Source organism: Ailuropoda melanoleuca, chromosome 3 (assembly GCF_002007445.2).
Source record: "Ailuropoda melanoleuca isolate Jingjing chromosome 3, ASM200744v2, whole genome shotgun sequence".
NCBI lineage: Eukaryota > Metazoa > Chordata > Mammalia > Carnivora > Ursidae > Ailuropoda > Ailuropoda melanoleuca.
In genome coordinates, this window is record NC_048220.1 from 16,560,170 (window position 1) to 16,583,426 (window position 23,257).

The window sequence follows — 23,257 nt, forward strand, 5'->3', positions numbered from 1 at the left end:
TAAGACTGAAATCCACCTGAATGTCCATCAAGAAGGAACTGGCTAAATTATAATTTATCCATTTCAATGGAACTCTATGCAATCATGAAAAAGAATGAGGAAGCTCTGTGTCTACTGATAGGGAAAGAGCACCAAGATATATAGTAAGTAAAAAGGGAAAAAAAAGCAAGCTGTATGATAGCATGCTATCATTTGTGCTTAGTACCTACACTCATGTGTACACAGAATCTTGCTGGAATGACACACAGGAGCTAGGAACAGTAGTGGGTACCTCTTTGGAGACAAACAGGGCCACCATGAAACAGGGATAGAAGGGAGATTTGTTTTTTGATTTGTAACTTTTTAACTGAAGTACAGTTGATACACTGTTACCTGAGTGGCAGGTGTACAACATAGTAATTCTGCAGGTCTGTACCTTATCCTGCGATCAGCAAGCATAGTTACCATACAATATTACAGTACCATCGACTATAGTCCCTATGTTGTACCTTATTTATTCCATAACTGTAAGCCTGTATCTCCCACTCCCCTACATCCATGGTGCCCATCTTCCTACCCCTACCCTCTGGCAGCTATCAGTTTGTTCCCTGTATTTATGGGTCTCTTTCTGCTTTTTGTTTGTATTTATTCCTTTGTTTTGTTTTTTAGATTCCAAATATAAGTGAAATCATAAGGTATTTGTCTTTCTCTGACTTATTTCACTTAGCATAACAGCCTCTGGGTCCATCCATGTTATGAAAAATATCAAGGTCTCGTTCTTTTTAACGGCTGTTTAATATTCCATTGTGTGTATAGACGGCGTCTTCTTTATTCCTTCATTTATCCGTAAGTGCTTGGACCACTTCCATAGCTTGGCTATTGTAAGTAATGCTGCCGTGAACATAGGAGTGCAAATATCTTTTCAGATTTGTATTTTTGTTTTCTTTGGGTAAATACCCAGAAGTGGAATTACTGGGTTGTGTGGTATTTCTATTTTTAATTTTTTAAGGAGCCTCCACACTGTTTTCCACAGCAGCTGTCCCAAATTACATTCCTTCCAACAATGCGTGAGGGTTCCCTTTTCTCCACATCCTCACCAACGCTTGTTATTTCTTGTCTTTTTGAGTCTTAGCCATTCTGAGGTATGAGATGGTATCTCATTGTGGTTTGGATTTGCATTTCCCTGATGAGTGCTGATGATTAGACACATCTTTTCATGTGTCTGTTGCCCATCTGTATATCTTCTTTGGGAAAAACGTTTATTCGGGTCCTTTGCCCATTTTCTAGTCAGATTATTTGTTTTTTGGTATCATGTGAATTCTATACATATTTTGGTTATTAACCCCTTACTGGAGATATCATTTGCACATAGCTTCTTGCATTCAGTAGGTTGCCTTTTCGTTTTGTTGGTGGTTTCCTACACTGTGTAAAGGCTTTTTATTTTGGTGTAGTCCCCATAGTTTGTTTTTGCTTTTGTTTCCTTTGCCCAAGGAGACATATCTAGAAGAATGTTGCTAAGATCAATGTCAAAGAGATTATTCACTATGTTTTCTTCTACAAGCGTTATGGTTTCAGGTCTCACATTTAAGTCTTTAATCCATTTTGAGGTTTTTTTTTTTTTAAGATTTTTATTTATTTGAGAGAGAGAGAGAGAGAGAGAGCTCACATAAATGGGGGAGGGACAGAGAGAGAGAGGAAGAAGCAGACTCCCCGCTGAGCAGGGAGCCTGACATGGGGCTCTATCCCAGAACCCTGGGATCATGACCTGAGCTGAAGGCAGATGCTTACCGATTGAGCCACCCAGGTGCCCCTGAATTTATATTAGTGTATGGTGTAAGAAAGTGGTCCAGTTTTTGCAGCACCATTTATTGAAGAGACTGTCTTTTCCCCATTGTACATTCTTGCTTCCTTTGTCATAGATTAATTGGCCATATAAGTGTGGGTTTATTTCTGGGCTCTCTATTCTGTTCCATTGATCTGTGTGTCTGTTTTGGGGCCAGTACCATACTGTCTTGATGACTACAGCATTGCAGTATATCTTGAAATTTGGGATTACGATACCTCCAGCTTTGTTCTTTGTCAAGGTTGCTTTGGGTATTTGGGGTCTTTTCTGGTTCCATGCAAATTTTAGGATTATTTGTTCTAGTTTTGTGAAAAATGCTGTAGGTATTTTGAAAGGGATTGCACTGTGTAGATTGCTTTGTCCATACTAAGGCTATTGTAACAATATTCTTTCAATCCATGAGCACAGGCTGTCTTTCCATCTGTTTGTGTCCTCTTTGATTTCTTTCATCAGTGGTTTATAGTTTTCAGAGTTGGATTTGTAACTTTTGAATTGGGTACTTCTGCTTCTAGTACTTATTCAGAAATGAATATGTAGATAGATACATAAAATCTAAACTTTCTAGACAAAGATCTGTATCAAAAGTGTAAATGAAAGACTTTTTTCTGGCTTACAAAAATCTAGATTGGGAGATTTCGCATTTACTTTGCAGTTGGAGAGGCTGAGGGATCTTCCAGAGGCCCTGGTCTCCATCACCACCTCCTGCACCTTTGTGCTGCATTCTGCAGCCTTCTTATGGTTACCATGATGTCTCAATTTGTACTATGGCTGCTGCCCAGCCACTCCCAGAGCCCTCCTCTGTCCTTGTAGTCCATCTCTTTGTTCCCTCGTAGTGCCGCCCATGCCTGCCAGCCAGCCTTGAAGCCACTAAGCAAGCAACACATCAAAAACAAGGGTTTGATGGGGTTGCCTGGGTGGCTCAGTTGGTTAAGTGTCTGACCCTTGATTTTGGCTCAGGACATGATCTCTGCGTTGTGAGATCGAGCCCCCACTGGGGTCTGTACTCAGCAGTGAGTCTGCTTCAGATTCTCTCTCTCCTTCTCCCCCACCACCCTCCCCTCAAATAAATAAATCTTAAAAAAAATAAATAGCAAGAGTTTGGTGCCCTAGGTCTTGGCTTGCCCAGGTGTACCCTAGTTTCCAGTATAGGGTTTTAGCACAACACTGTATTGTGACAGACCTGGACTTAATCACGATAGTCCCATTTCCAGGATTTGATCCCCTTGAGATCTTCTGGTGAAACATAGCCTATCTTCAAGTCACTTCCAAACCTTGTTGGTCAAGACTGTGGTTTCAGCATACGGTGATCAGGGACTTTTTTTTTAAGTGATGATGGATTTAAAACTACCCTCATCCATACTACCATAAGGGAGTTGGTGACATTTTCTATGCTTTAGCTTAGACTGATTTAACTTGAAGGTCGACTCAAACGCAGGGATCCACCACTGTGATTAGGAAGGAACACAACTACCTGGACTGAACCATAGGAGGCACTTGTTTTCATTTACCTGAGACGCCATTTAATCACTCACCTGAGATGCAACTTAATCATCATTCTGCCCAATAGCTACTTACCTTGACTTGCTTGGGATGATGGCTGAGTACAGCTCATTCTCAAAATGAGGGACACAGCGCCTCAGAGATGAATGGGACAGGAGAAAGGAGACCTGAGTTTACCTTAAACTCAGAGAGACTCTTTCCAGGAGGAGTATAAGAATTCTAATTCTGAAAAATTGTGAAATCTGAATCATCTTGTCAGATTAATAAGGTCTGGGAACTGACTCATATTGCACTCTCAATAGGGATTGTCCAACCTGTTCTTTATTTATAGATTGTGTAACAGTGTGGGACAGTGTCTTCTGAAACCAGCACTTCCTAGCTGGTAATAAAAATGCATTCCCCCAAACGGTAACATCAGGCTTGGTTGGTATAGGCAGGACAGTCTCACTGCTCTGGAGTTCCTACTGAAAAGCTTTCAGGGCCCACAAGTGATACTTGTGTTGGGTTGGAGATGGGAGAAGAAATAACTTGCCAAGGCTGAGTGAAGGTTAATCGTATGTTTCCAGCATCTGGTTCTTCTGACCATACTTAAAACTGTCAGTCACTTATCTGTGTCACCTGCCCAGCTCAGCGTCCTGCCCTGCCAGCAGGGACCCTTCCAGTAAACATTTGTTGGAAGAGGAAGGTTGTAACACCTGCCATTAGGGTCTCCACTAGCGGCCCTGCAGAACCATCCCGATCCCCTCCCACACTCGGCCAGTCTTTGCTGTTTGGATTCCGTACAGTTTCAGTCCACTGCCACAACACCTCAGGGGGGATGGGTGCTTGTGGGAGTGAACTCTCCTGTGTCAGGAATTCACTTGCTTGAGTTTCCGTGGCATCTTTTTTTTTTTTTTTAAGATTTTATTTATTTGAGGGGCGCCTGGGTGGCTCAGCCATCAAGCGTCTGCCTTCGGCTCAGGGTGAGATCCCAGGGTCCTGGGACCGAGCCCCGCATTGGGCTCCCTGTTCCGCTGGGAGCCTGCTGCTTTCCTCCCCCACTCCCCCTGCTCATGTTCCCTCTCACTGGCTGTCTCTCTCTCTCTCTGTCAAATAAATAAATAAAATCTTTAAAAAAAAAAAAAGAAAGAAAAAGACTTGAGAGGGGGAGCAGGGTAATTGGGGAGTTGGGGAGGGGCAGAGGGAGAAGCAGGCTCCCCACTAATCAGGGAGGCCAATGCGGGGCCCTATCCCAGATGCTTAACCGCCTGAGCCACCCAGGTGCCCCCCGTGACATCAAGTCGACAAAACTCTAAAACTGAATCAGCCCCTACATGAATTTCACTTCCTGTGTGAGACACAGCAGAACAAATCCCACATCAGTCAACACGTATGAATGACCACTAGGAGCCAAATGCGGAGCTGAGCGCCGTGGAAAAACACAGACACTCCCTGTTTGTAAGGAAGTTAGTCGAGGAGTTGGATAAATACGACATTTGCTGAGCTAGGGGGACCTTAGCTCTGCCAGGCCCTGTAGCAGTGGGGCTACGTCCAAACAGAGGGGCAGGTTTCGGTGAGCGCTGCTCGGTGGGAGGGCCCGTTCTCGGTCCACAGGGGTGCTGTGCGGGAGAGCAGGGGCCGCGCGGCTCAGTAAATACATGAATAAATGCTGAGGGTCCACACACACTTACTCTCCTTACGGAACGAGGGCCTCACAAGTGGATTCCCGTCTGATGCTTTTGAAGAATGGGAATAATGTGTGTATCTTGGGGAAGACGGGTAGACGGAGGGGTGCTCTGAAGCCCCTTCACCGTTCTAAAATTCTCTGAGTCTATGGACTCCACTTGATCCTAAAATTAAATAAAATGGTCTACTTCAAACCAAAGCAGTGATTTCCTAGTAATATTGCAAAGACTTCCATGTGCCTTTTATCACCTAACGCAATTCCGTTACAAACTGAGCTCTTTTCTCGATCGTATGTAAGTGCTTTTGAGTACTTTGTGAATTGAAGAAGTGGAAGGTTGGGGAAGGTTTATGTACTAAGAGAAGAGAAATGCTAACTACGATGTAAGAACATGCACCATCTGTCGGGATTGTTAATTGGCTACCTTGTCAGATACACTCGATCTTGATTTTGACACGACTGCAGTCTTACTGGAATGGGCTGGAACTGTCACACACTGTGAAAAGTGGTAAGCAAGCAACCACAAAGCTTCAGCTAACCACTAACATTTCCTGCCTGTGCAGTCATGTGCAGGTGAAGACACCAAACGGTGGTAAATTAGGATTCCTATCAGCCAGACTGTCATAGCAATGCTATCCTAGTATGTTTTCCTGTATGTTCGGCAGCCCTGTCTCATGAATTCTGTGCTTTGCAGGCTTGCATGGAAGAAGGTCTACTCCATGTAAAATACCATGCAATCTCCCTTCCCATGTTCCTGTCCCTCCTCTTTCTTTCCCAAATTGGAATTCGTGTCCCCGGTCCCTAAGATTGAGGAAGCTCAGCTCCTGCATCCACCCCACCAGTTACCTCCATTTGTTAGCGGTGCCGTGTGCAGAGCCTTCTGACTTGCTTTCTCCTCGGTCAGCCTGAGGTCACCAGGTCAGCCTGAGTTTTCTAAAAGCCTGTTGATGATGATTATATACCAGCACTCACCTAGACCCTGTGGTCAGTATAAAAATCCCTAAGACCCTCACCCCACCCTGGAGCTCTCCCGCTGAAGAGCTAATGAGGGGGGTAGATGGAGGGACAGGTGGTTGGAGGCATGGGGTGGGTGGATGGCAGGGGAAAGAGAGAGAGGATATGAGGATGGGTGTGTACCCAGAGGCCTCCTCGACGGACAGACCTAAGCTTGAATCCCAACTCAGACAGATGCTGGTTGTGGAACTTGGGCAAGATGGGTGATATCTGAGAGCCTGAGATTCCAGATCTGTTAAGAGGGGGTGTAATAATTCCTACCCAGCCTGGGTGGCTGTGAAGATTAGAGACTGTAAATGGCTTAGAGAAGTGCGTGGTTAAAATATCAACAACCCAAAGTGGGACCTATATATAACTACAACAGTGGGTGGTAAATGACACAAGAGAAATGCAAACAAAGGGGTGGGGGCTCGCAGCAGGAAGGCTCACACCTGGCAGAAGGCCATGCGTGAGCGTGTGTGCGGAGCACGTGTGTACACGGGCCCTCCCACCTCCGGGTGATCTGTCGCCCCAGCACGCAGCCGGCAGAGCTGAGCAGTCCGGGGCCCAAGGGCGCACACCTGGGAGCCACCCATTTCCCACAGATTCCGACGTTTACCTGCTGCAGCAGGCATGTCCTGGAGCTCATGCCCTTGAGAGGCCAGCTGAGAGGTGGCAGAATGGAGATCTGGAAAGGGCACAGCCGTCCGGATTGACTTCAGCCTGCTATGGGGATTGAACATCATTCCCTTCTCCAGAAACCAAGGTGTTTTCATCGTTTTTCCTTCCACGCCCTTCCCCGGATGTCTAAGGTCAAGCGTTCTTCTCTCTTCTCCAGCTCAGAAGCTGAGAATGGTGTGGAGGAGAAAAAGAAGATCTGCAAGTCGCCAACAGTCCAGTCCCCAACCCCGTCCAGCGAGACCGAGTCCCCAGACCAGAAGAGAATCATTTCCTTGCGGTGAGTCCTCACGGTGACGCTTTGTTCTTTTTGGGCCTTTGGGGAGGAGGGGTTACTGGGAGGAGCCCGTGCTTCTAGTTTAGTGGTGGTGGTGGTGAAGAGTCAGGATCTCCTGTAGGCAAGTAAACCTCCGAGAAAGAAGTGGGGTGTCTGTCTTGATATCCAGGCACTGATGTTTGCCTTCCTGTCTCATCTCGTGTGGGCAGCATCTTTCCTCCTTCCTGCCCCAGCCGACTCCAGAACGTCTGCCCCTTGCTTCAGGGACGGATCTTGCTACCTGATAGAGCCAGGACAGCCCCCTGTCTGGCACAGACTTCCGAAGCACCTGGAAAGGCTGGCCAGGGAGCCCATGGGGCCCGCCCAGGTTGGAGGGCCTTTGCATGTGCACACCTGCTGTCTCGCTTTCCTGGCAGCCACGAAAAAGCCAAGAGGATCCCTGCCTGGGATCCCCGGGCAGGCTGTGCCAGTCTCGGGGGGCCACCGGCTTCCTGGGGGCTGGTGCTGGGAGACAGCGGTAGTTTGGTCATGAGCCTGGGAGGGGACAGGCAGTTTTGAGAGGAGCCACAGTCCCCGGCACTCTCAGAGACTCTAGTGACGGGCTTCCTTTCACACAGAAGGAAGTAGGAACTTCAAGTTGCTTTTTTTTGCCCTGAAAAGACAATGGCTCTACCCATGGTCAGTTACGGGGAAGTGTGGCCAGAGTTCTGTACGGAGCAGTGGAGGGATTGTTCTCCTTTCTCCGCCGTTACTAGAACTGTCAGAACTGCACCTTCAGGGTCTTCTGGCCTCGGCTGAAGGGTAATTAAGTAACTCCTGCTTTTCCCTTTCCTTCCTGGCTACCCAGCCCATTCCTTCTCTCCAAATCCTTACTTCCTTCAAGATCAAGCGTAAGTCTCATCTGTCTCCCCCAGATTTTTCTTTCCTGTCGCTTCTAGTTCTCTCATCATCGATTCTGCATGGCTGGCTTGACACATCTCACATTTAACCCTCCTTTCTAGAGCCATTTCCTGTCTGAGCATCTCGCCTCACTCACCACAGGAGTCTCTGGGCAAAGGCACAAAGCACGGCCTTTCTTGAATCTTTCCCCATTATTGGCAGGCTCCAGCGGGCACTTTAAAAAGCTGGTTTGACTCCGCCTCCCCCAGGCTTCAGATGAGAATAACACACTCATCGTGAGAGCATGCTTGTTAAACGGTGTGGGCGTGTCATCTGTGTGGTCACAGAGAGCCCCACGCTTGCTTTACTGCTCTGTTCTCGCTGTCTGGAAATTCCTAATTTTTGAATAAGAGGCCCGACGTTTTCATTTTGCACTGGGCTTTCCATCCAGCTCATAGTCACCTGTGAGAAAAGAGAGTACCAGAGTTCAGAAGAAACAAAGATAGCAGTCCTGTGTCAGTCAGCACCCCTCCCACCCCTTTCACAGAGCCCTGTGCCATGCAGACAAGTCCGTTCTGCTTGTGGCTCTTGAATTCATCAAGGATAGAGCTGCCCTCCTTGTCACACCTGCTTACAGTCCTTCAAGAAGTCATTGCCTTGGCAATTCCATTAATGTTTACTAACGTGAATCAGTAGAGGTGATTAAATCAGGTAACTGGATAGTATAAATAGGCAATTTGATATTTGTAAAAATAATTTTATTTTTGAGTACAGTGTTTACTGATAATTTCAAAGAAAAAAGTAATCTCTAGAATTCAAAAGGAATTTACATCTGTGAATAGGTTCAGTGGTCAGTAGCTAAATCCAGATCTTCACCTGTGGGTAGGGCAACATGGACCCAAACTGTTGGGGCTGGCAGATAGCCTGTCTTTTCATAACTGAGAGACCCAGAGTCTAAAATCTGACTTCAGTCATTTCTGTCTGCATCATGCCCTCATACCACCTGAATTACTCAAGACTCTTACATCTGCTTTGAACCAAATAGTAGTTTTAACTGAGCTTTCTAAGGAATCATATTGTGGAATCATGGATTTCATGTGCCATTTTTCCCAACAATCAAAAAACTACCTAATTGCATCCTAAAACTCAACCATATATAGACTTCTAAAAATTATCCATGCGTTCCACTTTGAAATGCTTCTGTGTGTCTGTAGGGCTGCAAACAGGTGCAAATTCACACATGGACTCAAACGGAGAGCCAGGACCAGAATCACCTTAGAAACACATGCGGGAGCTCTGCCCTCTGTCCTTACTAGAATCAAGGAAGACTTAACTTTCAAACACATTCTTCATTTTTATCCTGATTTTACTTCTGTTCTCCCCACTCTGGGATGTTTTCTCTCTCTTTTCCTCGTACCCACCTCCTTCTCATCCTCTGAGGCCCAGTGTATTAAACCCACATTGTGCTATCAGTCTCTCCTCTTCTCCTCTCTCCTGTTGGACTTAGTGTCTCTATTCCTCCTCCTAACACCCATGGTATGTATTATGTTGTGCTAAATCTTGTACTCCCTTTTTAAAAAGATGTCTGATGAATTCACAGGGTCTTTGAGGATAAAGTCTCTCTTGTGTGCCTTATGGCTTTAATACAATGCCCTCCTCAATTAACACATGTTAAATAGTAATAGAATTCTGGAACAAAAAATATTCTTTGATCGAACTATAGCTGTAGTTTTGTTGTAATAATTTGCCTATACGACTCTTCTTTTATTGCTTAAAATATGTTTGAGATGGTATAATGACCTTCAAAATTCAGCTGATACTTCTCCCTTCGACAAGTCCACATTTCTGCAGTTTGAGGTTGCAGCCTGGTGAAACCATCCCGGTCTCCTATACGCTATACTCTGTAAATGCTCCTGGAGTATTAGGAGTGATCACTGAGGTCAAGAAGGGAAAAACAAATGTCAGGTTTTCTCGTGAGATGGTATAATAATCCAGATTTATTACAATGCAGTTAATGAGTAGCATAAAAAATTCATCTTACAGACTGCCTTGATTCTCTTTCCTCAGGTCAAAATCCAGTTTTGATGGTGCCTCTTTAGCAAGCGATAAGAATGACTGTAAAACAGAAAGCAAAAATGAATCTAAGATGGACAGGAAAAAGTATTCATCTTCCAGCCAGGTAACTTGGGACGGCGGTGTGTGTGTCATGTCAAGGTGGAGGCCCTAAACCCGACTGCCTCTTCCTGCTGGTCGGGACTCACATAGGCAGAGATGCTACGTAGAGAATCTGGAAGAAAAAACAGGATGCAGTTCCTTCAGTTGATTTTTAATCAATATCGTATTTCACCACTGACGTTTCAGTATATCCTGGCCGGTGGTGAGTTCCATGCTGTGACCCCTAGCTCCGACAAGCACCCTGAGGCAGGGACCCACACCGTGAAGTGCTGGTCGAATAATTAGCCGAGCCCAGGAGAGCTGTGATAGCCTTGCACTGAAATTAGAATCTGATTCGGCACCCGTATGAAGAGAAGGCACACGGAGGGGGGCAACCTGTGAACAGGGTCATTATTCTCATCCAGGAGTAGTTTAGTTTTGCTCTAAAACACACCCAGATGGTGTCAAAGCCCAGTTCTGTGTCTTAGAGTGTGGCATACTTACTGGGGTCAGTGGTTTAAGGTCGTTATTGACACTTTACCCCTAAATACTTGAATACGTGTTTCTTAAGAACTAGAACAACCAAAAAAAAAAAAAAAAAAAAAAAAAAAACCCTGGACACACACAAGAAATGCAACTAAATAGTAAATATACAAAAATATTAATATAAAATCCATTTCAGATTTCCATAATTGTCGCAGTAGTGGATGCCTTTATAAATGTTTTTTGCTCCCCCCTCTCTAGAATCCAGTCAGGAGGCATGAATTACATTTATCTGTCGCTTTTAATATAGATCATTCCCACCACTTTTTTTTTTTTGCCTTTTATTGTATTCACATTTTTGAAGACTCCATGTTCCAGGTTTTTTGTTTTATGGACTTTTTTTTTCTTTTGGGCCCAGGTTTTTTGTTTTTGTTTTAAGATTTTTTATTGATTTATTTGTCAGAGAGAGTGAGCTCAAGTAGGGGGAGAGACAGAGAGAGAAGCAGGCTCCCTGCAGGGAGCCCCATGTGGGACTCGATCAGAGGACCCTGGGATCATGACCTGAGCCGAAGGCAGACGCTTAACTGACTGAACCACCCAGACGTCCCTGGCCCTGATTATTTTTAAATCAACTCATGGCAGCTGATTCTCACTGTAGCCATTAAAAACAAAAACAAAAAACGCAAGAAATCTGAGGAAAGCGCCCACGGACTATCTAGCTTTACTCCAGGTAACATTCCAGATGCAGAATGTACTTTTTCGGAAGCAGCATGAGGTGACCTACTTTACGTGAGGCGTTCGTAAAATAGCTGACTTGGGACCGTCTTTGATCTGCGTGACCTTTCTAAACTCTTCCTTAGAGCAATACTAGGGCCATTTCTGCCACTGAGACCACTCCTAGTTTGGATAATAAAACATGGAGGGCCTGCTTGTACTGTCTCTCGGTTCTGTTCACAAGACTTTATCAAAAGCATCCTGTCAGGCAGAGGTCTTGTGGAAGGAGGACCAGTTCTACCTCTTCGCTGTGTGGCGCCAGTTCAGTGACTCAGTTTCCCTGAGGCACACTGTCCAGACCCATGGAATGGGGACATGAGTTCCCCAGGTTATTTTGAGGATGGTATTTGTGAAGGCAGTTTACCAAATGGAAATTGCTGGCTGTCCATTGTTGTCACAGCTGTCTAAACACATGCCTTCTCCCGCCCTCGAGAGTTACCTCCCCCGACACTGGCTAAGGAAGTGCCCTCCCAACAAAAGTAGTGAGAGTGACAATACCAGCTGGTGGGTCTTTAGGTGAATTGTCCCATGTGAGCCGTATGGCAGCCCTCCGAGGCAGGTAGCGTATTTGCCCTCTGGTACAGAGGAGGAACCCGAGGCTCTAGGAGCCTTGGCCACAATCACACACCAAAGGACAGGTGTAGCCAAGACTTGAACTCAGGTTTGTCTGACCCTTTAGCCACTGCCGTCCCCTGAGAGCCCTTGTATCTGTAATGCCCTGGGATCTGCTGCCTTCCCTGCTGAGATCGCTTGGAGTTTCATGTCATTTTTATTAGGGGACATCCTCGTCGAGCCCCCTGGGCAGAACGGTGACCACCAGCTGCAGTGTGGTCACAGATGTCTGTCCCCCCAGCAAGTTACTAATTCTTGTTGGAAAATGAAACCTTTGTGCCCTGCCCACTCTGAAGGGTTGTGCTGAAGACTGTAAGATCAGAGAAAAGGAATTCCTAAAGAGACTGTATTGAGGGAGGGGAAATTTATTGTGTAATTAATTAATTTATTTATTTTAAAGATTTATTTATCTTAAAGATTTATTTATTTGAGAGAGAGGGCACATGAGCAGGGGTAGGGGCAGAGGCAGAGGAGGAGAGAGAGAGAAAATCCACAAGCAGACTCCCAAATGAGCGCAGATCCCTCCTCGGGGCTCCATCCCAGGACCCTGAGATCATGACCTGAGCCAAAATCAAGGGTCGGACGCTTGATGGACTGAGCCACTAGGCGCTCCTTGTTATGTAATTTAAATTGAAGTTAAAGTGTGCACTGTTTCATCCACCAATGTGAGCAGTGACGCCGTGTTGTGTTCTCATTGTAGTACAAGGCAAATATGCACTTCCACAAGTTGTTCCTTGATGTCCCAACTGAGGAACCACTGAGGCAAAGTAAGTTCTGGCCTGTTTGACTTATTTGAAAAGATGCTTATTGGTTTGGGGGTAGAAAGCGGGCTCCGTCTCGGGGCTGAAGCCCCCAAAGGAACAAATTTTTTGAGGGTCCTGATGTAACAGTGGTGCCAGCTTCATTCAGCTTTGACCAGGCACCTTGAAGGAGAGTAGAATGGGACATGACGGGGAACCCCCCGAGATGATTCCCAAATGATCGCCTCACCTTCTGTATTGACTGCTGAAATGCCCTGTGTGGGGGTTGTCCTGAGATTTAAGAAAACGAGACTGGAGGAAGAGAGAACACTGGAAAGGCTGAAAGGAAGCGCAGATCCTAGTTCACAGACGTGTCTATCCCTGTATGATGTGAGGTGCAATGATCACCCCCAAACATCCTGCCCAGCATGCCACTGAAAACCTACTCTGCTCCGCTTAGTTTCATTAGGACCAGGGTTCCATTCGGGCCTCTCAGTACACCCATGTTAAGCAGGAGGCTGGATTCCTGCCATGATGGCCTAAACATGTGGGTCACAGGCTCTTCCCACACTGAGACCATCAATTTCAAAAGGAGTCATTAGTGACAGTCCCAGGGTAGAATGGGCAGGAGTGCCATCATGAGCTCAAGGTGACACACCTTCCTAAACAGGAGATTTTGAAATTCCATTCTGGAACTCTCGTTTGCAGTGATAGACTTGCCTCGCCGTTTTGTTTTTTACACTAAAGCGTGTAAGACTTTGAATTAAAAAACAAACTCTCATCCCCATAGCTTTACGCCATGAAAGATGGCTGACAAAGAGGTGAAATATCTTTTGAGTATGAGTGTTTTGTCTCTGCCAATCCTGAGCCAACCACATGTTTACAATAATTTTTATTTCATATGAAAATTCTCAGCGCTCTTAAACCTATGTCTGTTTTCCCAGGTTTTACCTGTGCTCTACAGAAAGAGATACTATACCAGGGGAAGCTCTTTGTATCAGAAAACTGGATTTGTTTTCATTCCAAGGTCTTTGGAAAAGACACTAAGGTTGGTATAATTTTTTAAAAGAAAGCTATGCACTTTATTCTATGTTGTGAATATCACTTGTTTGAAGCGTAGCTATGTTGATATTTACTCTTATTATACCTTTTTATCTTTATTTCCCTTATCATAGTTGCAAATATTACAGGATCTAAATGCCTCTAAGTGACACTAACTTCCCTTTTTCCCCAAAGATCACTCTCAGTTTATTTCCTTATATACATAGATCTCTCCCACAGCCCTACGCTAAATCCTTTCTACCCAGATGTCACCAGAGCACTCTCAAAGTTGTCCATTTGGAGAGCATGCCATAATTTGTTTCAAAGACATATATTAAACTGGAGACCTTTTTTTTAAAATAAATACCGATTTTTACACCATGTTCCTATCACTTACATCAGACAAGTAGAAAAACAGGCTTAAATATAAGCCAGCTATTAGAGCTCACTTTGTCCCATCACCAGCACCAAATGAGCATGAATTGGAACATTTAAGGCCTGGTCTGAGAGTCACACATCCACATTCCCCAGTGGACAATGATTGACAAGTTCTCATTCTCATTAAACAGACTTGGGGGAGCACAGGCCCAAGACACCTGAGCTGTTAAGTATGACAGCCTGGAGGAATTGGCAGTTTTCCCAAGCCACTGCCTTCCAAAGCAAGGACCTTGGGACTGTGTCATAAGAAGGAAAAAGATAATTCCATCCCACTGACATTGTTTCCCTTTGACCTCCAGTGTCACACCACAGCTCATTCAGGCCACCAGAACAAGGAGTCCAAGAAACTCCTTCTTAGGTCTGCATGACCTAATGAGTTTTTTAATCCTTCTGATTCATGATTGTGAATAAGCAGCTTTTATATTCATGAAGTCGCTGACTGAAAACTTTTTGTTTTGAGTGGTAGTTATGTTTTATTTAAATATTCTCCCTAAAGCCCCTGGCAATCTTTTAGATAATGACTTTGTAACAAATACAATGGAAATTCTTGATTTTGTTGGTGATGGGTCAGCCGACTAGCACGTTGTTCTTTGGGTCAGACACGTTATTTTAATGTTGTTCTGTAATTATGTAGAGTTATGTTTAGACAAACATATTTTGATGAATAGTATCACCTCAATCAGTATAACGCAAAGCAACATTAAGCAGTATTTCACCGTATTTCTAGACTTCTCAGTTATAAGAATTGTCCATGGAGTAGGGAAGGGTTTGGGTAGCAGGGATCTCCAGTTCAATATGTTAAGATGATTCTCAGGAATTTACAGCCAACGCCTCCTACCGAAGCAGCAGGGTTGGAGATATTAGTGAACAAAGAATGAGTCTTTGTTAAGGGATGGGGGGAAATTCTAAAACTCAGTAAGTGCACTTTGAAGCTAATATGATTCTAGCAATGGTTTTAAAATCCATCATCTACCTAAGAGAGAACTGACCAGACCAAAAAAGGGAAAGAGAGTGGCATAACACACTGGTTTTTTTAAAGACGTAACATGGTGGGGTTGCTTTTGCATCTGCAATAGCTAATCCAAGAGACGAGACAAAAAATTTTTGGGGCGGAGACCTAACAACTGTGAGAGTGACTTGTATGCTTCTTCCCCCCTGAGGATGGTGTCGGGGAGGTTGGGGCCTTAGACCTGTGGCAGAATTTCCGTACTGCCAACAGAACTGGGTCCAACATGATCCCACATGAACCAAAGGCAATTCGAACAATGAATTCACTCCAGGAAGGGAAATATTCTAAGCACCCTACCCTGGAAAAATAATAACAAAGTGCAGCTTTAATGTAATCAGGACCTTTTGGTCAGTGTGACAGCATTTTCAGATGCTGTAAAATTAGATCCCATCTCGGCTCAAATTGAAAAATGATTTATGCTGTATTTCTCATATGTGGTCTGGTTGTGATTTAATACTTACGAAGAGGTTGACTGAAAACTTCTTACGAGTGTTCCATGCCTTAGATTAAGAAAAAAACCAAGTCCTTAGCCCCTAGTCTCTGTGTGTTTGTGTTGTCACTCAGAAACAAAATTAGACTCTTTTTTATATCATCATCCATCTTGGTAGACCTTAATTTTCCCCCTAAAGTTATCCCAATGTATAACTTCTGAGTTATTTCCTACAGTTTGAAATTTGGGGCAGTAGAGTTCTTTGGCAAAATAGCTTTTAGGAAATGTCTCATTCAGATTAGCCCCTCATTCTTCCATAGCCTTCGTATCTGGAACGCGGAGGGGCAGTAGAACATCTCCGTCTCATAAACCTCTATATATGGAAATGCAAGTGTTTGGAATAAAAGCTCATATTTCTTCCTTCAAGATGGCAGTACTAACTTAAGGCCCTCCTCTTCCCCACTGACCTTGTTGCTCTCGTTTAGAACATGTAAAGCGTTTTTACAAAATAAATGTTCAAGGGAGTGTGTGTTCCTGTGGAGGGAGTCAGGTCATTTTACCGTGGACGTGTGTGACTCTGTTTTCCAGGATCAAAGTGATAGGATCCATTTCTCTTTGAAACCTGGCTTGGGGGGATATAACAAAACTACTGGAACATCTATTCTTTGTGTTATCTGGTACAGGTTTGTAATACATTGTATGAAAAAGAACCCACATTTTGGATTGGATTTGGATACAAATTCCATCACTGTAACCTATTTATGACCTTGGACAAGTCACCTACCTCTCTAAACACATGTCCTAATCTCTTAGAATATGTACTTCATAGGACTATCCTAATTAAATGACATTCTCATCTGTTGTAATTCTTTATTGTTTGAACCAGAAAAGAAGTTAGAGTTCTTTTATTTCACCCATCTTCTTTTTATGAGACGAACGAGGAAATGAATGACTTTTTTTTTTTTAATATGTAACACTTCATGAATTTGCATTCATCCTTGTGCAGGGGCCATGCTAATCTTCTCTGTATCATTCCAATTTTAGTATATGTCCTGCCAAAGTAAGCACAATACATCACTTTCTTAATGAGTGCTAGGCATTTTCCATATGTTACCTCACTTAATCCACAGAAAATCCTGGGAAGCAGGGAAGATTATCTCCATTTTACAGTCAGGAAACTGATGCATAGAAAGGGTAGCATGTAAGTTTGAGTAGTTCACGTAGATAGTGCGGACCATATAAAGTAAAACAGCCAGTTGTTTTATCAGCAAAATGGGTTTATTCAGGAATAGGAGAGAAATCGCAGTTTGAGCCATGCAAGCTCTGGCAACCCAAAGGCAAGTTGACATGAAGGAGAGAAATGTTAAATTACAGAGAAAAGGAGGAAGTTGGGTGGGGTTGCTTTGGAAAACAGTCCATTGGAGAGAAGTGAGCGTTCAGACCTTCTCATTGGCTGAGCTTGTTGCTGGGTGAGGAGAAAGCCTGCCTTCCTCCCGCTGGGGTGAGTAGTCCAGGGCTTCTTCCTGTTGGGGTCTGCAACTGAGGAGCAGAGGTGGTGCATGAGAACGCCCCCTTCTGGCCTCCAGATGCCATTTTAAATGAGGTTTCCTTCATTCACTTTCCAGAACTGAGAATTCAGGTCCCAGACTTTCTGTCCAGTGGTGGGTCCACTACAGCAGTGCCAGTCAATGTTTTCCCTACTCGCATGTGCCTTAGAGGAGAGCGGGGTGTGCAGGCATTAGCCCTAAATGGAAGACCACAAGCACACAATTTCCTTAGAGCCCTGGGCCTATCTTTAAGATGACTGCATTTTGCGTTCACTACCTTGTCTCAAGATAAAGGTTTCTCGCCAAGCCCTCGAGTAGAATTGACGATGCAGATTTACTGTCTGGCTTTGGAAACAGAACTTTGAGGAGACTCGCTTTTCTTCCTGGAGGCTGGAGAGCTCACTGATGGTTTTGATTTTGTCGTTAAACTTTAAAATTTTTTTTTTCCTTCAACATGAAGATTTGAAGTCGTGTTCAGTGAAGCCTGAACCCGTGTGAACTGGTTCTGTTTCAGATCTCTATTCCGGCGTTCTCAGTCACCCTAATAAAGAAAACCAAAACTGCCCTCCTGGTGCCAAATGCCCTGATTATAGCGACAGTCACGGACCGGGTGAGTCGGCCTCGCAGCCAGAGCACCTTCACTTTGTCCTGTTTGTGTATCGTTTCCTCTCACAATGTGCTTGATTCTAATATAATTGTTGACAATTTTGTATTTCCTGCTGACTTAATTCTACTTGCTCGACCAAGGTCAAAAACAAAATTCTTTCCCAACTTCCCTTTCCCTTTTATCTCTTAGAAGAGGCTAAACTGATATATTGAGTTTAATATCTAAAACCACCACCACCACATTGTGGAGGGGGTGAGGCAGGTGAGTCTGAAGAGTCTCTGGGGGTGGGGTGGCCACCCTCCCCAGAACCTTACTTAATGGTCCCTCTCCAGAGCCGTCCCAAATACATCAACCCGGTGCTTGCCCTGCATGGTCAGCTCAAGGACCAGTTCCTAGCCCCTCTTTGCTTCCAGCTTCTTTAAGTACCGTTCTTCTATGTAGAAATTCTAGAGCTGCTCCTTACTGTTGGGCTGCCCCACACACATGCAATATTTGCATTGAGAGTGGTGTTTATTTCAGTTAGGCCAGAAGGAGGGAATGGAATAGTTCAGTTACTCATTTCTCACTTGAAAGTAATTTTTTAAGAGTTTACCTACTATTTCTATAAAAGCCTAAAAGGGGCATTCCATTTCTAACCCTAGTGGATAATTTGAAGAGGGAAGGAGGGTGGAGGAAAGATAAAAGAGAATATTCTGATGAGGTAGTAAATAGGTTAATATTTGGGGGGAAAAATAGTTTTAATACTAATGGCTAACAAGCATTAAGTGCTTCTCCCCAGGCATAATGCTAAATGCTTTCCTTCTGTTTTCACATTGATTTCACACTGCCAACTAGAAGGGGTAGGTGTTGTTAACTGAAGCCAAGGGTTGCTTGAGTGTCCGACTCTTGATTTCAGCTCAGGTCATGATCTCAGGGTCATGGGATTGAGCCCCACATTGGGCTCTGCACTCAGCACGGAATCTGCTTGAGATTTTCTCTCCTTTGCCCCTCCCCCTATTCACGTACTCTGTCTAAATAAATAAATAAAATCTTCACCAAAAAGAAAAAAAAAACTGAAGCCAAGAGTGGTTGAGCAGTTTGCCAGTGTCACCCACTTCTAAGTAGCAGAGCCAGAACTAGCAACTAGGCCTAATGGCAGAACCCACCGTGTTAATTACTTCGGGATACGAACTTGCTGGGAAAGCCTATCAAGTGCTCTCGTCAATGAGTGAACGGGATAATCACAAACTTCTGGAAAGGGGCTCTGTAAAGATTCTGTGGCTCAATCAGATGGAGAAAGAGTGAGTTTTAATATTTTCTTAACGTACTGTTCTTGGTAAAATCGTTTTTCCTTATGTCCTGTGTCTCCAAATTCCTTGTCTAGTCTGATTTCACTTCTTTCCCATTGCTTACGTATATGCATCCACTGGAAGATCTCCATATTTGTACAAGGGAGAATGTGGAAGTGGCTTGAAAAAGAACGAGCCTGTGAAAGCCTCTGGGAAATTCTTAGTGGAAATCTAGGTCAGAACAGAGAAAGAGGACCCTTGGGAATTGTTAAATACTTTAAAAGAAAAGGGGGTGTGGGGAACAAGCTTTAAAGAGGATCTAGCCAATGTCAATAGCCTTTTTTTAATTATTATTATTATTATTATTATTTTTAAGCCTGCCTGTGTTTGGGACATCCATGTCAGTGTATTAGAGCCTTCACATTACTCTCTGTTGCTTTATTAGGGGTTTGAGGGTTTTGTTGCCGTTGTGGGGGAAGAGGTTTGTGATTCCAGAAATGGATTTTAAAAAAATGTGTGGGTGAATGAGACTTTAAGACCAAAGAACAGCCTCCATCATTTGGAAAGGAAAAAAAAATAGATACAGATAAACTGTGCACTCTGAACGCTCACTTCTTTCCAGGCAGTATTGCTAATACTGACTGTCTTGCTTTTCAGTACATATTTGTCTCCTTACTCTCCAGAGATTCTACTTACAAGCTACTGAAATCTGTGTGTGGACATTTAGAAGTGAGTCCAACCTCCTTGAACCTCATTTGCTGTCTCTCCTTTGTATTTCCTCTGGTTTCTTAGTTGATCTGGTTTTTCATTTTGTCACATTAATTTCAGAACACGAGCGTCGGGAACAGTCCCAACCCGTCTTCTCTTGAAAACAGTTTCCGGGCAGACTGCCCTTCATCTCTGCCTCTGGTGAGTTGCCTGTGTAACTATCTAAATGAAACAGAAAGGGAACGTGTCCCACAGTGACCCTTCTCCTTACACCAGGATCAGGGGACGGAAGGCGTACAGGACCTTACTATCTGAGGTAAAATTTGAAGACACAGGGCATTTCTGTGCTGAAGAAGAGGGGCCATAGGAGGCCATACGTTTTTTTCAAGTAACTAAAGAGCCATCCTACAAAAGAAACAGGATAGTGGGCTGTCTGGGAGAGTGAGTGGTCAGTGGAGGTGTTTGTAAAATCTTGCTGTCTTTGTTTGTCAGTGTTGTTCTAGCGGGATTCACCAGTCTCTTTGGGCAGGGGGATGATCCATCCCCACGAATCGTTGACTGTCTTCTATGTTCCAGGCACTGTGCTAGTGTATGCTGTAAGGACACCAAGGAAAAAACTAGTTCTTGCCTTCGGAGACTTTATAGCTTAGTAGAAAAGAGGAATACCCAGAAATCACTGTAAAAGAAGAACTCTTTAGTGACCAAGTGAAAGATTTTTTTTTTCCCCTTTAGATTTTGTTGACTATATAATAAATCTCCAGGGGAAAGTAGTTCCCCCCGTTTGTACAAGATTTATACCTATGATGCTATAACGTTGGCCTGAGAGAGTCCTAGCTGTATTTATTCGTTATTTCCAAACTGATTACTATTAAAGGTTGGAATACCTTAGGTGCAATGGTATGAGCCCGTGGTTTTAACATCTAAAAATCTTTTTGAGAGGTGTTAAATAGTACAAGGATTGAAAACATGTACCCATAAAAAGTTGCCCAAGAATGTTCACAGCTGTCACGCTTGGGTGGCTTAGTCGGTTAAGTGTCTGCCTTCAGCTCTGTTTGTGATCTCAGGATCTCGGCATCGAGTCCCACATCGGGCTCCCTGCTCAGTGGGGAGTCTGCTTCTCCCTCTCCGAGCCCAATCTCTCTCTCTCTCCCTCAGGTGAATGGATAAAATTTAAAAAAAAAAAAAAAGTTCATAGCTGCACTGTTCGTAATAGCCAAAAAATAGAAACAATTTTAATATCCATCATCTGCTGAATGGATCAATAAAATGTAGTATGTCCATACAACAGAGTATTATTTGACCATATAGAGGAAGGAGTACTGACACATACAACATGGAAGAACCTTGAAAACATGACGCTAAGCAAAAGCAGCCAGACACACAAGGCCACATATGGTACAGTTCCATTTATATGAAATGTTCCAGACAAACCGATAGGGAAAGTAGATGAATGGTTGCTAAGGAATGGGAGGGTAGGAGGGAGGAATTAGGAGTGACTGCTAATAGGCAAAGAGTTTCACTTTGGGGGTGGGGGAAATGTTCTGAAATAAGACAGTGGTGATGGCTGCAGGACATTGCGATTATTCTAAAAACCACTAAATTTTATGCTTTAAATGATGACTTTTATATTACATGAATTTTATCTCAATTAAAAATAAATACCCTGGGGGGAAACAGTAGTGGGAAGTAGTACAAAATAAAAGCAAACACATATGACTTGGAATCCAGCAAACTTGGTTTCAAATCTGGGTTCCACCCAGCTGAGTTATGCCATCAGACAAGCTCTGTAACTGCTGTGACTTAGTTTCTTCATCCAGCAAAATGCCAACCTCCTGATGCGGCCACGAAGATTAAGTGCAGTCATCTGTCTAAGGAGTTTTGCATACTGCCTGATCCATGATAGGCATTTAGTCAATACTTATTAAATCGAAAAGACTTGAATTCTTCAACTTTCTATCCCCTATAGACTCTTGCATAAAATTGAAATGAATTATTGAAATGATCAAAAGATAGCTAGTATAAGACACCTGTGGTCCCTTCAGTTCTTAAGCATTTGGAGGAAACAAGTGGGAAATAAAGTAAAACAACAGTGCCTTTTCCCCACTGATCACCCCTCGGCCTCCCTCTGTAATTCGAAAGTGATAGCCGGACTCTCTTTTAATTTGATTGGGGGGAAGCTAAAACTTTGCTTTCAGTGTCTAATTTGTTAAAGCCATTTTTCCTTTCATTTCCAATACCTTTTTTAAACTATGATTTAAAGAATACCTTCACATTTAAAACATGGACTTAGAAAACTGGGCATCTGTTTTTTTCTCGTATACATCTGTGTCGATCACTTTTTCTCATTACACAATGCTAATGAGACTTTTCCAGTTTGACCCTGGAAACTTTTCAGTCATCAGCAGTTCTTTTTCTAGACATCTGTTGTTTCAAACAATTTGGCCACTGTTGACAAAATTTTAATTGCCCAGAAAAATCTGTTTCGATCACCAGATACTCCCATCTGTTGGGGAAATCCCAGTGGTACGGGATAATCCTCCCTTCTTTTTCATTATTTTATAGGTGAGGCCTAAGTGAAAGGGCTGGGGGTTACAGAGGCCTGTCTGTTTAACGTGGGGAATGGGACTCTGTATTCTTCCTTGTTTCCCTTTAGGATTTCAACGATGAATTCTCAGATCTGGATGGAGTAGTTCGACAAAGAAGGCAAGACATGGAAGGATACAGCAGCTCCGGGTCTCAGACTCCTGAATCAGAGAACTCTCGAGGTCTGAGAAATTTCTGTGTTAACTAAAATGTAATGCTCCAAACATCCTCATCTCACCCCTATAAGACAAAACAAAACCAATAAAAACCACCTTGTCGATTAACTAAGAAGGGATGAATTAACAACAATTGAGAAGGGACTCTGGAGAGAGGGTAGTCTGAAAGTTTCAGGGAAAGGAATCGTCTACTTGGTAAAAAGAAAAAAAATTTTCTCTTTATAATACACATTTAATAAATATCTCTTAAATTGACACCATGTTAGAGTGGTTCAAAGAGAAAAACACAAAATGTTGGGTTGCTTTTGTTTTTTACCTCTTCTTACAGCCCTATTATTCACTGTTCTAGCTGAATGGTCCCCATGAGTCAGTGGGCAAAGGACAGACTGTCCTTCTACCATTTTCTTACTTGCTTAAGCATTGAATTTCAATACCTAACCATTGAACCAGCTTTTGAGAAGATCCATTTATATTCTCAGCCATTATGCATGTTGTGAGATTGACTGGCTTTGTGGTTGATGCTGTGTTTTTAAATGCTTTGGGAAGAAAACTTAGCATGCCCCATTTTGGCTTGATAGATTTTCATGTGACAGAATCCCAGACAGTTCTGAATGTCTCCAAGGGAGAAACAAAACCAACTCGGGCGGATGCCCATGTGAACAGAGTGCCTGAAGGAAAAGCCAAGAGTCTCCCTGTCCATGGTAAGGAACTGAATGTCTTGGGTAAAGGGGATGGTGGCAGATATGCTTGTAACTTGTAAAGGGCGCTCATATTTCAGGGCCACCTGGGTGGCTCAGTCAGTTAAGCGTCCCACTCTTGGTTTTGGCTCAGGTCATGATCTCAGGGTCCTGGGATCAATCCACGCATCAGGGTCC

General features: G+C 43.7%; 1 protein-coding gene, 1 long non-coding RNA gene and 1 other non-coding gene across 6 annotated transcripts in view; 1 reads left to right on the forward strand and 2 right to left on the reverse strand.

Annotated features, from left to right (window-relative positions):
- Positions 1-23,257, forward strand: part of GRAMD2B (GRAM domain containing 2B) — a 111,194-nt gene that overhangs the window by 80,985 nt on the left and 6,952 nt on the right. For 3 of the 4 annotated variants that reach the window (XM_034655946.1, XM_002918073.4, XM_019798396.2), the window contains exons 2-10: positions 6,817-6,936; positions 9,880-9,991; positions 12,536-12,602; positions 13,520-13,623; positions 17,555-17,650; positions 19,573-19,644; positions 19,744-19,824; positions 22,277-22,388; positions 22,961-23,083. In XM_034655946.1, coding sequence (XP_034511837.1) covers positions 6,817-6,936; positions 9,880-9,991; positions 12,536-12,602; positions 13,520-13,623; positions 17,555-17,650; positions 19,573-19,644; positions 19,744-19,824; positions 22,277-22,388; positions 22,961-23,083 — 887 coding nt within the window. Of the gene's footprint in view, positions 1-5,163; positions 6,745-6,816; positions 6,937-9,879; positions 9,992-12,535; positions 12,603-13,519; positions 13,624-17,554; positions 17,651-19,572; positions 19,645-19,743; positions 19,825-22,276; positions 22,389-22,960; positions 23,084-23,257 lie in introns of those variants that run through there. The other variant, XM_019798395.2, reaches the window with a different exon arrangement.
- Positions 6,932-10,184, reverse strand: LOC109489444. The gene is made up of 3 exons (XR_002142440.2): positions 9,854-10,184; positions 9,613-9,746; positions 6,932-8,274 (listed from the first exon to the last, which is right to left on the reverse strand). It is a non-coding gene; the product is annotated as an uncharacterized LOC109489444 (long non-coding RNA).
- On the reverse strand, positions 16,456-16,561 carry LOC117801730. The gene has a single exon (XR_004624465.1). It is a non-coding gene; the product is annotated as a U6 spliceosomal RNA (small nuclear RNA).